Here is a 13297-nt window from a genome sequence, read left to right as displayed (position 1 = left end):
ACTGAAGTCTCAAATTAGACTGGACTGCCATGGGTTGGGCAGTGAAAGTGACTCACTGGTATGCATGACAAAACAACTGCCTCTGTTCATGGTGGATGGTTTCTTTCTCAATCTCTCGCAGTGTCTGTGAGACAGATTGAAGCTCTCCACTGATGGTTAAAGGCCCCCCCTCCCTTTCTCTCTCTCTCTCTCTCTCTCTCTCTCTCTCTCTCCCTTTCTCAAATACACTGATGATATTCAAATGTCTGCAGGCAGGGTTAAAGGCAGAGAGACTCAGAGTGGGTATGCAGGGGAGTGGGAGCGCCGTCTTGTGGCGATTAGTCAGGGCACTTCCATAGCTGGATTTATGGCACGCAGCTGTTGAGTGGCTGAAAGACGTGTGAGGAGCTCAGGCACTACTGCTTCTCAAGCTGCTCGTACCAGCTCGAGCTCTGCTTACTGTTGCGTAGGAAAGGGGACTGCTGTGCCTCGACACACAACGGTGAGTACTCTGCCTTTTTCTTCCACTGGTTCAAATACTCTCATGTGTCATTTTGTCTCTTTCATTAACTAAAAGTCTCTTTCTGATTAAGAGTTTTACAAAGCAACATTTGACTTAGTGTATCCTTTTTTCTCCCCCAGTTTTTCCTTCTTTCTGACTCATGTATCTCATGTTGTGCTGTGATTACTTTGTAGTCCTTCCAGATGTAGTTTGGGATTAGGAAAAACATTTTTCTGTGGTTGTCAGCTGATGGTAGATTGACCATACATGGACAGAAAGAATTACATACAAAAATAACTTTTCCAAAGAGTACAGTGCCTCACTCATATTTTTCTCTATGTTAAGAGCAGTGCCCTAATGTTTTTACTTGTTCAGTAGTTGTACCAAAGCTATGTGTGTCTGTGTGTGTGTCCCATGGTGCTTTTTTAAATTTAGTGTACAATGCCATGCCCTATTTTTAGAAGTAAAGGCATCACAGCAGAGTGGAGACATGAGAGCCGGCTGTCTTACTACACAGACAGGACAGAAACTTCAGCCCCTGTGCTCAGCTTTCGATCGCTCCTTGCTCCACAACAGTGTTCCCCTGTGTGTGTGTTTCTAAAACTTCTGGCATTCGGTCAGGTCAAGCCTTGGCTCAAAAGGGAGGCCTGGATTCTCAATTACAGCTGAACCCTGTGGATTTTAGGCAAGCAGTTAGCCTGTCCGGCCCGGCCCCCACTCTCATCCAGAGGTCAGAGACTGAGACAGAACCACACAGGGAGCATCACTTTTTTAAGGTTAATTGAGGGGATGCCCTAGGATAAATAGCACTGTTGACTGTGGTGAGTCCAATAATTAACATCTCAGGGGGAAGGACTTTGTTAGAGGGCAGCAAAATCTTTGAAACTTTCATTTAATTGCCCCTCATGTGGCTTTAAAGTTTCAGATTGAGAATTGGATTAAAACTTTTGTCACTGACCAGTTTTCTATAATTGGGAAGATTCAGAAATAAAGGCACTGACATGATAAAACTGTTTTCTCTTGAAGATTGGACTGTATATTCCCCTCCATAAGGTCTCATAAATTGAGCATTCCTGGCACTTGAGTGGCAAGACTGTTCCAGGAGTGTTTATTTGGGTTACTATGGAAGGATCTGTCTGTGGCTGAAGGGCTGGTAACACTGAAACTGGAGCTGGAAGACGCCTTTACAGATCCAGCCCTAATGCTGCTTCCCCTCTCGTTCTATTGCCAAAGTACGGAAGCCTCTTAATGCCTTCATTTAAAGTAATTAGACTGGGTTAGATCAAATTCATTAACATCATAATGAACACATCCAGAGCTCTTTCCTCCTCACTGCTCATTTGCCAACATGTTTACACGCAAATGATCTGTGGTTGTTAATAGGCACAGTGTGCGGGTATTTGAACCGGTCAATTTAACAGACATTGAATAATCTTAGTCTTTTTTTGTCTCCCAGTAGAGAACTCCCTTAAAAAAGCACCACAAATAAAAGCTAACCGAATCCATGCTGTAGCGCACACCCTCAGCTGTTCAGAGATTCAATTTGCTTCATGACTCATTCACACATGTATGATTAATAAATATAAATGAGGTGAGATATGGACAAAAAAATTAGCATTTGACATAACTTGCTACCTATCACCTTCCACTCTCTTCTCCCCTATAGAAATGGCTATTTTTTTCTCCTTTATCGGGCATCATTCATTTGTCTGGTTGTGAAATAAAGGCTATTCATCACAGCTGGGCTTGCCGGCCATGTGACAGGCCCTGTGGAGAGGCAGGTTTGGTCATAGAAATACTCTTGGGCTTTTATGCCAACCCGTCTCCTCTCCCCCGTGTTTACTGCAAACAGCAAGAAACAAGCTATGGTTACTATAGGCCTTTATCATCCATCCTCCCTCTGAACCATCTCCTGGACCTCATAGAGCTTAGACCCCAGCAGCAAGCGGATACACTTTTATCCAGCTTCCCTTGCTGTGAGGGCAGAACAGTATTTACCATCATTATTTAGAGAAAAACAACTTATTTGAGTTTCTGCATACGGTGACTGCATGCAGAGTCTGTCAGCCTTCTCTGCTAGTCACATGGGAGTCACAGTGGGATGATGTGCCCGGCTGAACATCTGTTAATGTCAAAGAAGAATGACTTTTTGGTTTAAAAAGTGTCTCTTTAAACATGATGGAAAACACCTTAACTATGACAATATGATGCGACATCTGTCCCATATGCAAATCAGTCTTTGCTACCAGAGTCTGTCAGCTTCAGAAAACACTGCTGAAATATCATAGACGCATCTTTGTTTAGATAGCTTTTGGCATAAAATTGAGATGAGATGATGAAGATTTAGAGCAGCTTTTTTCCTGGGAGAAAACTGCAGTCTGTCTTTGCGGGTCCGCCAGTTTTGGGTGTTTCATTGAGTCATAACAATCTATGACTGACAGCGTTTTCCTCCGGCCTTGTCCTCAGTGGGAGTATCTTTCTCTGCAGCCTGTGCATGGTTATTAATGCAGATTCTCTGCTGTCACTGTGTGTCGGATGGTCCAAAAATGTGCTGACTGGAGGGCTCGCTCTGAGGTCCTGCAGTCTTGTAGTTGGAGCTCTGTCTGCTTTCACGTGAACTGAATACAGAAAACTACTGTTGGTGTTTGAATTTGTACTACTTGCTGTGGTTTGAAATATGCTGACATTCATCTCCTCGCTTCTTGTTATTGCTAGGCTGCTGCTGTGTAGTCAGAAAGTACTGCCGCGGCTCTGTAATAAGTGGCTTTTTCCTTTGCCTTTGCCTTTTTGAAGAACTGCTGGAAATTCAGTCAAGTTTTCCATTGGCACACTCAGCCAGATATCCACTGCGTTTGTACTTGAGCTCTGGACTCATGAATGACATACTGTGCAGTGTGTGAACAAGGCACTATATGGAGATTCAATTAAGCAGTGTGTATGAAAGTAAGCTTATAGTTTCACACATTCTGCCGGATGTGTTAAAGCTGTTAGGGTTAGGGTTAGAGGGGAAAGCTATGTCAGTCCACACCCATAGACCAAACATGATCTGTGGCTTTCTGTTGAGAAACACATCCTAAATCAGACCATATTACATCATTGTATTAAATGGTATCTGCATTTAAAAAAAAAAGAAGTTAAAATTATGACGATGAGCTTATTTGTAGATGGCTACACAGCCTCTATGCTGGAAAAAAAGTATAAAACACTTTCATGCTGTTTTTATACAAGTCTAAATAGGCTCAACTAGAGGAACAGTTGGTGTCCTATTGGCAGCTATTGTGTGCAGGAAGTTAATTATCAATAAGCAAAAACATGTTAGTAATCAAGATCTCTTATGACAAATAAAAATGCACTTTGAATAGTTATTTGTGCTTCCACATCCCACTAAGTTGCATGCTGGACCACGATTAGCTCCAGACTAGTAGTGATATCACAAATCATGCTTGTAGATACACATCTTAAACTGATATATCAGATGAGCATGGAGAAATGGGATGAATTGGAAAACTGCCTTCGGACACATCACTTGGAGGGAAGGGGGCGTTAACGTTACACTATGCACTATGACTGCAGAGCTTGGCCAATTGACCTATTTTACAATGATATAAAGTTATTCTTCATGGCCTGTTTTCGCTGATCCCTGACAAACTCCCACCGACTCTATGGCATGCAGTGTGCACAATCTCACTGAGCTGCACAGAAGAGTGGTGTATCCTTTTTTCTTTTAACATCTGTTTCTGTTGCCTGTGTGCCCGCTTTGGTGTATCGTGCCCAGTCAGCAGATGGTGCGGGAGGAATATGTCACCACTACCCAGGGCAGCAGCGTGCCTAGGCCGGTGCCCGAACACGTCTACAAGATCGGCATCTATGGCTGGAGGAAGCGCTGTCTCTACCTGTTTGTCCTGTTGCTCATCGCCATCCTGGTGGTCAACTTTGCCCTCACCATCTGGATCCTCAGGGTGATGTGGTTCAACACGGTAAGCATGATTCACCTTCCCCTTTCTTTCTTCTTTTTTTGTGTTAATATCTAATGTAAAATTGTTATATTTGTGTATCCATCACACTGACCCAGTGCTACCTGCTTATTACCATTAGTAGTAGTAGTATAGTGTCTGTAGTATAATCAATCATTGACTGATACTTGGTTGTCAAAGCAGGGTTGTTTATGTTGGTTTTTCATGGGGACTTGTCATGTCCAGATGGCATCTCTGGATTTATGCAGGAGCAGAACAAGAGATGCAACACACACTTGGATACACATATACACACACACTAATGTGGAGTGTGCACAGCTAGAGAAACTAGCTGGTTCGTTCATACAATCTAAAACCATACAGACAACATTCATACATATGTTATTTGAAAATTGACATTCCTCGCCTCCTCTTGCCATATTTTGGACTCTCATCTTGCAGGCAAAGCTGTTAAGTCAATTTACAGTTAATTCATTCCCCTTTATCTGAATACACAAATGTAATGTGGCTGCAGGAAGGGATGGGACTCCTACAAGTCCACTCTGATGGGGTAAAGCTGGAGGAGGGTGAGTCTGAGTTTCTGTTTCCTGTCTACGCTGAGGAGATCCACTCCAGAGAAGTAAGATAATCAGGAACACACTTTTTTTCTTTCTTCGCACATTCTTCCTCACTCAACTATCCCTTTACGTCCTGCTTGCCCCCCTCTTCTGTCCTCTTCCTAGCTATTTGTCATACCACTGTTTGCTCAGTTAAATAGTCTGACAACATGGCCATTATTTTATCCCATTGTTTACCAAACTTGCATGGCTGAATCTGTGCTGGCTACATGTCCTCCTATCACCTAAATCTCATTCCTTGCAGAGTTTTATATCCAGCTGGAGTGAGTGAGCTGCATATTTCTGACTGTACTTTTTTTGGGAGATGTGTCAGATCAAACTGGATTTGGCAGTCCCGTACAGCACACTTGGTGGTGCACTGAGCTCCACATTAACTTCAGGGATATTTGTGGTGGAAAGTAGTTTATGGCCCGCCTGCAACAGCAGATGGGAACACTTTGCTGCAGTTGTTTACATGTTATGGCTTTTCTTGCTCATAGCAGCGATTTTTTTTTTTTTTGCATTCTTTACACTTTATGGGCCTCATTAAAAAGGCAGTGTATTCATCATTTATGGACGGACACTTTCTCTAATGCATTTTATGGATTTCTAACGAGATTCAGGGATTTACAGTAGTGAATTACTGCCTTGTCTGCTGTATCAACGTTTGTCCCTTTGATCACGTTATATACACAATGATCCTTACATCTTACTGTGAAGGAGTAGAAGTGATTTATTGCCTCATTAAAAAAATATTTTTTTGTGTTTTTGTTATTTCTGGTCTGATATCTTATTTGTGTTAAAAATAATTTTAATAATGCTACTGATGCTAATGATAATTTAATTACAATGATTATTATTATAATACAGTAGGTCAGTTATAAGCCAGTAAGATTATGTATATCCTCTATCCTTCATTTATAAGTAGATTTATAAATGTTAGTAAGTCGTAGAGGATCCTATAATCCAAGTCGGTGGTTGTAAATGTTAATGTTTGTTCATAAATATACTCCATTATATTATTATATTATATTGTGCATTGGTGGAAATTTCCTGATGAAGTAAAGGGACAATTAAAAAAAGAGGAAAAACAAAGCTGCACAATAACTCTGCAATTATGCATTTATTACAATAGATTAAGATCATGTTTCAGCATCCTGATGAAGGCAGTTTGCCGAAACCTTGAAATAAAGTTATGCATTTGCAGCTTTTTTCTTTAAAAAAAAAAGACAAAAAAAAAAAGACAAATTCAGGAATACATCTTTACAAAGGCTGATTTAAGACTACTCAGCCACACTAGCTTTGAGCTAAATGCTAACATCAGCATGCTAGCATGCTCATAATCACATTGCTAACATGGTGATGCTCCACCTGGTGTAATGTTTTCCATGGTCACACTTTATTTTGTTTGACTCTGCTAACAAAACAAAGACTAAATGTCACACCTTTTGCATATATTTCATGAACCAAAGTATTTTAACAAACATGTTCAAGGTTCCAACACTTAAAATGAATCGATGTAGAAATAACCCCTATACAAGTCAAAAGCCAGGCCTTCAACCTGTCCTTGATGCTTTGTCTGCAATGTTTTTTCCTATCTTGCTGCCCAACTGAAGCATGCTCATAAACCATACCATATTAATACAGCAGTCATTTTCCTCTGATGTCATGCTCAAGGTGTGAAGCTCAAATGCTATTAACAAGAGCATAACGTTGTACTGCTTTGTTCCAGGTATCAATTCATTCATTAGTTTCATAGAAAAGAAATGCTGCCAAGTATAAATCTCATATTTTCAGCTTGAACATGAATAAATGTATTTGAGAAGTTGACATTTTGAGTAAAGGGCAAGAAATAGAAGCTAGAACAGCCTGTTTCAGACAGAGAGGCTACATAAAGGGTCAATATAAGATAAATACAATTTTTTTGAACTATAAATCACATAAGGGGTCAGAGACTCCAAGTGTTGGACTGACCTACACTGCCATCCATAGTACTAGCATAGCAAATAACCTCAAAATTGATGTTTGTTCAAGTTGAGTAAAATAAGTTACGCATACTGAAAATAATTCTCATTGTTAGTTTTCTGTTTAGTATATGTACAAAATATCTGAATGACATTTTTTTTTTCAGGACTCTTCGCTCCTTGTGAACTCACTACAAAATGTTTCCCTTAATGCCCGCAATGAAAATGGTGATGTCACAGGGAGGACATTTGTGGGTAAGAGAGAACACATGCCTGCACAGAGAGATACAGATAGCACTTGCCCATAGCAAAGTGTCCTATTGATGTGAGAGGGCAAGAGTAAAGTCATTCATGCAATTGTCCTGCAGCAATTTCTCATCCAACATTAACAGTTACAAGGAGTCATCTCTCCATTATAATCTCAGATTTCCATTTAAAATCCATTAAATGCAACATTCCTTTCTCTACCATTGCTTCTGGATCGTTCTATATTATAAAGAGGGCCCGGGGCCTATGGGGGGGATCATATTTGTGCATCTTTTATGGCTTGCCAATGGCTGTACTGGGTATTTTGTAATAATTAAAAGGCCAGCAAATGACCCAGCTAATTGCCATGTTCCACAGTACCGTTATGTGTCTTTGATCATTAAGCCATAAAAAGTATAGCCTGCATCCTTTTGGCCCTCTGTACATATCTGAAATGCTTTTTAAAGAAGGTTACATGCCAGTTCACTGTTGTAGGTGCTGATGTGGGTTAAGCATTTCACTGACTGATCCACCTGTTTTAGATTAGCCTCTCAAAGGGCTGTGAGCACTGATGTAGTGAAGGGTAAAATGAGATGACCTCAGATACATTACCTTTCAGTATGAGCAATAATGACCTCTCTGAGATGTAAATTCTTTTGTTCACTGGCTGGTTTTACACATTTTTTATATATTGCATTTATATTCAGTGGATGGGTTTTCTTGCCTTTTTTTGGCCACCATACCACTGCGAGTGAGAAGATTTTCCTACAGTAAAGCATTATAGAAAAGAGACAGATTAGATTTTGATGACTGTTATATTTTCATGTAATATTACCAAACCCCTTCAGGTATTGTTGTTGTTGTTGCAGGTCCAAAAGAGGCTCAGGGACACACTCCGAATCTGCTCATTAACTCCCACAATGACAACATGCTGTTCACTGCAGATGGCGAACAGACTGTGATTGGACCAGACAAACTACGCATCACAGGTAAACCAACGGCTGCCACCTGCTGTCATCTTGGAAATATCGCATGCTTCTTGGCATTTAATTTAGTATTTTCTTCATTCATTATTTTGAGCCCACAATAGAAATCATATCATGCAACATACAACCCTACAGTGCTGCAAACATACAAAACCATCATATAACACCAGTATCTAGCTGAACCATCCCCCATTTCTATCCTGCTTCCCTTCACTGTCTTTCAGCGTCCAGTATGTGTATTGATGGTGCTGTGGGTCACTGACCACACACTGTGATGGCTGATTAATGTCGAAGGGAGTGTCAGCCGATAGCTTCATTATGCCCAGGGTCATTTTGATCTACGGGGATGAGCAGCCAGCCAGCAGCCGATGAACTGTTTTCTAAAAATCCTTCAACACAAAGCTTCTGTGCCCACGAAGAGTTGAAGAATTCCACCACAGCTGGATCCAAATTCTGTAGCGATGTTTAGGGTTTTCAGATCCAGTTTTCTCTCTAGTGCCTCCCCTGATCTGTCTCCCTCTCAACTTGAGCATCGCTATTAGATATGTTTTGTCCAGTTGCCTCAGTTTACATGTGTGAATATTTGTGTCTCCTCTTTTATCAGGTCCCGAAGGAGCGCTGTTCCAGCATTCAGTGGAGGTTCCCCTGCTGAGGTCTGAACTTTTCAAAGACCTGAGGTGAGCATTTCAGCCATCTTATGTGAATCATATTCATGGAAAACACATCAATACCGAGTTCTACAAACTATGTGGAAGTAGAGGGGAAGATACTCTTTTAGCAGAAAACAATACCCACAGAAAAAAAGACAAAATCCTTGTGTGGGTTGTGAAAGGTTCTACAACACACTTCAACCTCTAATTTTACTTTCTTCAACATTACCTTTTAATGAAACTAAAGAGAATCTGATTTCTTGTTTAGTAAGAATAAAAGAGTCGATAGATGACAGATGAATGGTAGCTGTGATCGTCATAATGCTGAGATGTTTTACTTCAGGTTGGAGTCTCCTACTCGCTCTCTCAGTTTGGACGCACCAAAAGGAGTTCATATGAAAGCCCTGGCTGGTGACATTGAGGCTGCTTCCAACATGGATATCATTCTACAGTCAAGTGTAGGACTGGTAAGACAAACATTGTTGATTGTGTTACACATCAACCTCACATCTGTTTTTCTTTTTCTTTTTGATTACCATGGAAATGTACGGTGTGTTTTTTGCAGCATCACACTTCCATAATCTCACACTGTCACATCAGTACAAGAGCCTTAGTGAAGTGTAGTTTGATAGAAGCTCTACTTTCTTGTCTCAAAAGCTCACAGATCACCTTCAGTGAGCTCATTAAAACCACACAGTTCCACTTTATATTGTGGGAAATTAATGTGAAAGTATTGCTTGTTGCAAAGGTACTGCACTGCCAGTGAGCAATGATCTATTTGGACTTCTGGTAGATTTGATCAATGAAGTGAACTACAGTGAGTTCATTGCCTTTTTGTTACAAAATCTTTGTTTGTGTTATGTAGGTCTGTGGTGGCGTGGTGGTTTGCAGTTTCCATGTCACTGTTTAAAGTGAGGTTTGGTGATGATTCAGGCTAGATAATTGTTTTGGTGCTGCTAACAGATGGCTTTAGCAGGCTTTTTTTTTCTTTTTTTTACCTTTCTGAACTAATTTACAGTGAAGGGGCAATGTATATAACAACATATGTGGTTTCAGGGTATAACACACAATCATCACACTTTTCTTGCTCTAGGGGAGAAAATTGGGTATGAATGTGTACTAAACTTGAAATGGTCAAATAGTCAAAACAATTTGAATGCTCACAGTCCTTTTTTTTTTCTTTTTTTTTTTTTACCAATGTAGGCTTTTCAATTTTTGTAATCTTTCATGTAATATATCAGATTGTATTTTTGCACTGGTTAGGCACTCACTGGACATCCTTCTATAGCTTCCATCACATGATGCATGTATGTACTCAGTTTAAGTGGAAAGTATGAAGCAGAGGGATTTTTTTTGTGTTGACTCAATGCATCTCTGTTGTTCTCCTTTAATCGTCCTTGCTCTCCATGCTGTCTGCTGTACAGCTGGTGCTGGATGCTGAGACTGTGAGCATGCCGAGCCTGCCCCTGGGCCAAGGAGGGGTTTCTGGAAATGCTCAGGATCTCTATGAGGTCTGTGTCTGTCCCAGCGGCAAGCTCTTCCTGTCCAAGGCAGAGGTCACCTCCACTTGCAGCGAGAACCAGGAGTGCTAGATAGACTCTGACAAGGTAATCGATTTTCCATCTCTCAGAAGAGTTGTCTTCTGGGAGGCAACAAGCACAACAGTTCATATCCAGTCAGAGTCTTTTTTAAAATCTTTATACCATAGTGGATCACACTGGAACGTTGAGGCTGGTAAAAATACAATGACTGCTGGTGTACATGTCGGATATGTCATGAAATGCATCCTTTTAGTTGCATTTATGACCTTCTAACCATTCAGCTGAAACAAATTGGCACTCAGTATCAAATTCACTCCTGCATCAGAGCTTTTAAAGTATTTTTTACACACACACACACAGTATCATGGCTGGGCAATGAGGAGCTGGTTAACAGCTTACATCCTATGCAATATTATCTTGTGGTGCAATAAATAAAATTGACACATATCGAGGGCTTGGAGTGATCAAAAAATGTCAGAATGTAATAAAAAATATTTTTGGGGTTTACTTACACCCTTCTGACTCCAAGTCCTTGGTAAGTAGTGTTTTTGTTTCGGTGTATAGCATGTTTTATTTGATTGGAGATCAATTATGCTGGTATTTTGTCACTGTCAGTGTCAATTCAGAGATGGCGTTTATCTCTTTTTATTCAAATTTAGAGCCACAGACTAGTTTCTTGTTTTGTTTCTACTGGTGTATAGGATTGGGTTTAAAATATCATGTCTTTATGGCACTGTAAAGTGTCATTAGTGTGGTATCACGTGAGTTCTTTTTCTGTTTTATTACCATGTATGTTTGGCCTGTACTATTTCTAAGTCCTGCATAAGCATGTAATTATGCATTAGCTACAAGACAGGCAGCTTTTCTTGCAACTAAGTTTGTCTGTGTTTGTTCAGTGACCTCATTTACAGCCAAGGGTCTACCACTAACAAGACCACCGCAAGCAAGCAAAAACAAAACAGGTCTAATACATATACTGCTGTTGTGTATAGTTTCTGATTCTGAGTGGAAAAATAATGATAGATTATTTTATTCAGTTTTGTGTTTTGGTTCAAATATGCCTTTCTTCATTTTAAAAAAGTGCATAGCATTTGCCTTTATTATAAGATCCACCATTTCAAAAAGGGCAGTATTTTGTAAAGAGAGTTTAGCACCAATTTATATTTCTGCATGACTGTTTTTTCTTATATCATAATTTACATCTCATGGCCTTGTGTTATCACTGTCAGTGTTGATAAGTAGTTAACTTGCAGTTCTCATATATATGTTGGCATATTTTGATAAAGTGTTTAATGTGTATTTATTAATTTTGTATGATTAATAAACTTTGTGCTATTCTTCCATTGTATGTCTATCCGAGCTATTTATTGTCTGATACTTGTTTCTCTGAAGATTGATCTTGTTTTTGATTATATCATATGGACAAAAGGGTACCAAAGTTCTAGCAGTCCCTAAATTCAATACATAATATATTTAAAGTCCTGCTGTTTCTTATTTTCTGCTGGGCACATGAGCTGTACAGTGAAAATAGATGCATCACTTCCTAACCACATTTGTTAGCTCTCTGATGCTCTCTAGTGGAAAAGCTCTGCAGTACCACCAAGATAAGCAGCAAAGATGGAGGAAATTACACCAGCCAGCCACGAGAGCAGTTTGGTCCTGTTCAGTATATCAAATGTTGTTGAAGCATAGATCTGTGGCATTTGTTCGCATCCATACAATTATGCTGATGTCAAAAAATATTAGCTTACCTGGTCATGACCTTAGCAGTACATTTTTTCAAATCCAATGTTTGACTGCAATGAAAAAATATCATACTAGAAAATCTGATTTTTGGCATGTGAATTTAGCCCTGAAACAGCTTAATGCCACAAATGTATCTCTAAAATACTGTAAAACATTAATGGCAAAGATGAGTTACTCCTGCATGTATTGACAAATTAATAAAATATATAGAAATTAACAAAAACGGACACTATTTATTTAAGGTGAATTTATTAGGCCTTTCTATGGCACAGTGTACATCATCATGTATAATACACAAAGTTCTCCAAGGCTTATTCAAGGGGAATCTCTCAGCTGAGTCACCTTAAGCTTGAGGTGAAATAAGACAACAGATACCAAGAAGCACATTTTAAATTATTTTTAAAAATGACATTTACAATATGTGGTCTGTGTATGTATAGTCCTTCAAATCAAAGGTAAAACAAAGCCAGTAAAATGGTAAAAACACACAAGCACCACAGTTTGGTGCTGGTCTATGTTCCTTAAACCAGACAAAGTTCAAATTACAAAAAATGTATGAACATGGTTTCATGCTGGCAGAAGTTAACATGCTAAGGGTTGTGCCCAAATGATAGTATATATATGGCTCTTCATTTTTATCAAACTGTCCTATTGATTATTCCCAAAGTCAAGTCAAGTCAGTTTTATTTATAAAGTGCACCAAATCACTACAAAAGTTATCTCAGGGCACAGTTTTATTCTCCCAAACACACCATTACTGTAAAGAGAAACTTTTGGATGACTTGTTTAAGCAAAAGCTGAGCTACAGTCCTTACTCTGTCCTGCTTATCAAAAAGGAGACCCACTCTTCTTAGGAGCCCAGAGTACACGTAATGATAGTCACCAAATGTTAGGGTATAGAGTACAACATTTAACACAGCTGTAACAAAACATATCCCCAGTAAGAAAACAATTTTGTTTAAAGTAACATAAAGTTTTTTTTTAATTCACAGTTGGGTTCTCCCATGTTGCTGGGGTAACAAGCGCTCTACCAGTGCAAATGCTAGAACATGAAGAGCTTCAAAAAAGTGCTTAGTCCATAAACAAGTGGCTATGTTACATAAAAGTTACAAC

At 39.5% G+C, this 13297-nt stretch overlaps 1 protein-coding gene across 1 annotated transcript; it reads left to right on the top strand.

The window, feature by feature from the left end:
- The first annotated feature begins 385 nt into the window (after nt 1–385).
- Nucleotides 386–11018, top strand: sgcg (sarcoglycan, gamma). The gene is made up of 8 exons (XM_053320879.1): nt 386–481; nt 4257–4458; nt 4970–5074; nt 7183–7270; nt 8131–8250; nt 8852–8924; nt 9241–9364; nt 10322–11018. The coding sequence occupies exons 2-8, from the start codon at nt 4264–4266 to the stop codon at nt 10487–10489; spliced, it is 873 nt and encodes a 290-aa protein (XP_053176854.1). The 5' UTR covers nt 386–481; nt 4257–4263; the 3' UTR covers nt 10490–11018.
- The last annotated feature ends 2279 nt before the right edge of the window (nt 11019–13297 follow it).

Source organism: Scomber japonicus, chromosome 6 (genome assembly GCF_027409825.1).
Source record: "Scomber japonicus isolate fScoJap1 chromosome 6, fScoJap1.pri, whole genome shotgun sequence".
Lineage (NCBI taxonomy): Eukaryota > Metazoa > Chordata > Actinopteri > Scombriformes > Scombridae > Scomber > Scomber japonicus.
The sequence above is the reverse complement of the archived record's forward strand: the minus strand, read 5'-3'. Positions and strand labels throughout refer to the sequence as shown.

Bases quoted from the DNA above. Each gene is read 5' to 3' on its own strand.
- sgcg (XM_053320879.1), top strand. From the start codon at position 4,264: ATGGTGCGGGAGGAATATGTCACCACTACCCAGGGCAGCAGCGTGCCT. The intron at 5,075-7,182 runs GTAAGATAATCA...TTTTTTTTTCAG, and splicing joins AGGAGATCCACTCCAGAGAA to GACTCTTCGCTCCTTGTGAA. The intron at 8,925-9,240 runs GTGAGCATTTCA...GTTTTACTTCAG, and splicing joins GAACTTTTCAAAGACCTGAG to GTTGGAGTCTCCTACTCGCT.